This window comes from Trichoplax adhaerens, genomic scaffold, assembly GCF_000150275.1.
Source record: "Trichoplax adhaerens TRIADscaffold_139 genomic scaffold, whole genome shotgun sequence".
Classification (NCBI taxonomy): Eukaryota; Metazoa; Placozoa; class Uniplacotomia; order Trichoplacea; family Trichoplacidae; genus Trichoplax; species Trichoplax adhaerens.
In genome coordinates this window covers 11784-13158 of record NW_002061069.1, presented here as the reverse complement: position 1 = coordinate 13158, position 1375 = coordinate 11784, and the positions used below count along the sequence as shown (strand labels likewise).

The 1375-nt window shown below is 30.3% G+C and overlaps 1 protein-coding gene across 1 annotated transcript in view; it reads right to left on the bottom strand.

The window, feature by feature from the left end:
* Positions 1-239: 239 nt before the first annotated feature.
* The window catches only part of TRIADDRAFT_62564 (uncharacterized protein), a gene marked incomplete at both ends in the record, with an annotated part of 2019 nt that continues 883 nt past the window's right edge, over positions 240-1375 (bottom strand). The window contains 2 exons of the mRNA XM_002118497.1: positions 240-488; positions 969-1199. Coding sequence (XP_002118533.1) covers positions 240-488; positions 969-1199 — 480 coding nt within the window. The remainder of the gene's footprint in view (positions 489-968; positions 1200-1375) is intronic.

Genomic DNA, 1375 nt, shown 5'->3' with positions numbered 1-1375 from the left:
ATCTATTATAGTTTCGTAATATCATTGGCATTTACATCAATCACTATATGTCAATACAGCTAGTTATGCACAGACATACGAGTATAATATAACAGTTTACGACAGTAATTGCTGTTTTACTACCTTACAATATGCTTGTGTTACTCAAAGTTTAGTTATATCATTACTGCTTCGCTAAGCACTTGTCGCTAGAAGTCAACTACGTACAGTTAATGCAGTTTATTAAAGTAGATACTTACTTTTTCGTTTACTGATCTCCAAGATTCAATACCTTCGCTAGCTTGCATCACTTTATCTGGTTGCAATTGGCTCTCATTAATTTGATCGATTTGCGTTTGGCAGTATGAACTTAATTCATTGCACAATAATGCAAAGTCAGAAATATCTGTTTTTATTAATTGACGGTATCGATTTCTGTACTTTTCATGAAGATCGTTTTTAAATATCGTCGTATTTGAAAATTTGCCTAATAAGGCGGTAATCGGTTCCTAGATATATAAATTTAAACAAGTAATAATTTATCAGTTATATCATGACTTTTCGATAAAGGATAGATAGTACCGATATAAATAGTAATAGAAATTCGACTAATTCGTAATAAGCATGATATTCGAATGACCAGAATTGTATCTGTGAAATTTATTGACTACTAATAATTTTTAGTAGCGATACAGTATTTCTACATTGTATTTTGAGAGGAAATTGATATTCGTGAATCTATAAATTTCTAATTCTAAATTTATTTTATAAGTAGATTAAACATAGTAAGAATTATTTAATGACCCATTCTTATATTGATTAATACCACTGGCATAGACTACATTCAAGTAAATTAATGAAGATATTAGTTTTGTAGGCAAACCATGCACAAATTATAGGCATGGTCAAAATAAACTAATAGAACTTAAATATTTCAGAATTGTTGTATTATCGTTTGAATATCGGCCTTTAAATGTGCTTTTACGTACCTTCGGCGAAATAAGTAGAATAACAGCATCGGTATTTATTGATCCATGGACTATATTATTCAGGTGTAAAGATTGAATTGCTTGTATAATATTCATGCTAATTTGCAGAATCCGATGTGATGTCAGGTAATCGGATTGCAAACGGATGGAATTGCTCAGAAGCATAATGTCATTGGCGTCTGCTGTAAAACAAGTTATACTACGAAAAAAGGATATATCTTGTAAATACACCTGTATAAATACAGAATGTACATACCTTATGAAAGCTAAAAAAAACACGACCTACAATTTATCCGGAAATAGCTTCTTGCCACCATCTATTTCGATTCTACATTCATTTCCTTTACAGTACCACAAACAACCCATAATATTCTTTAATTTACAGTCTTTTGATTTGATGTATGTAT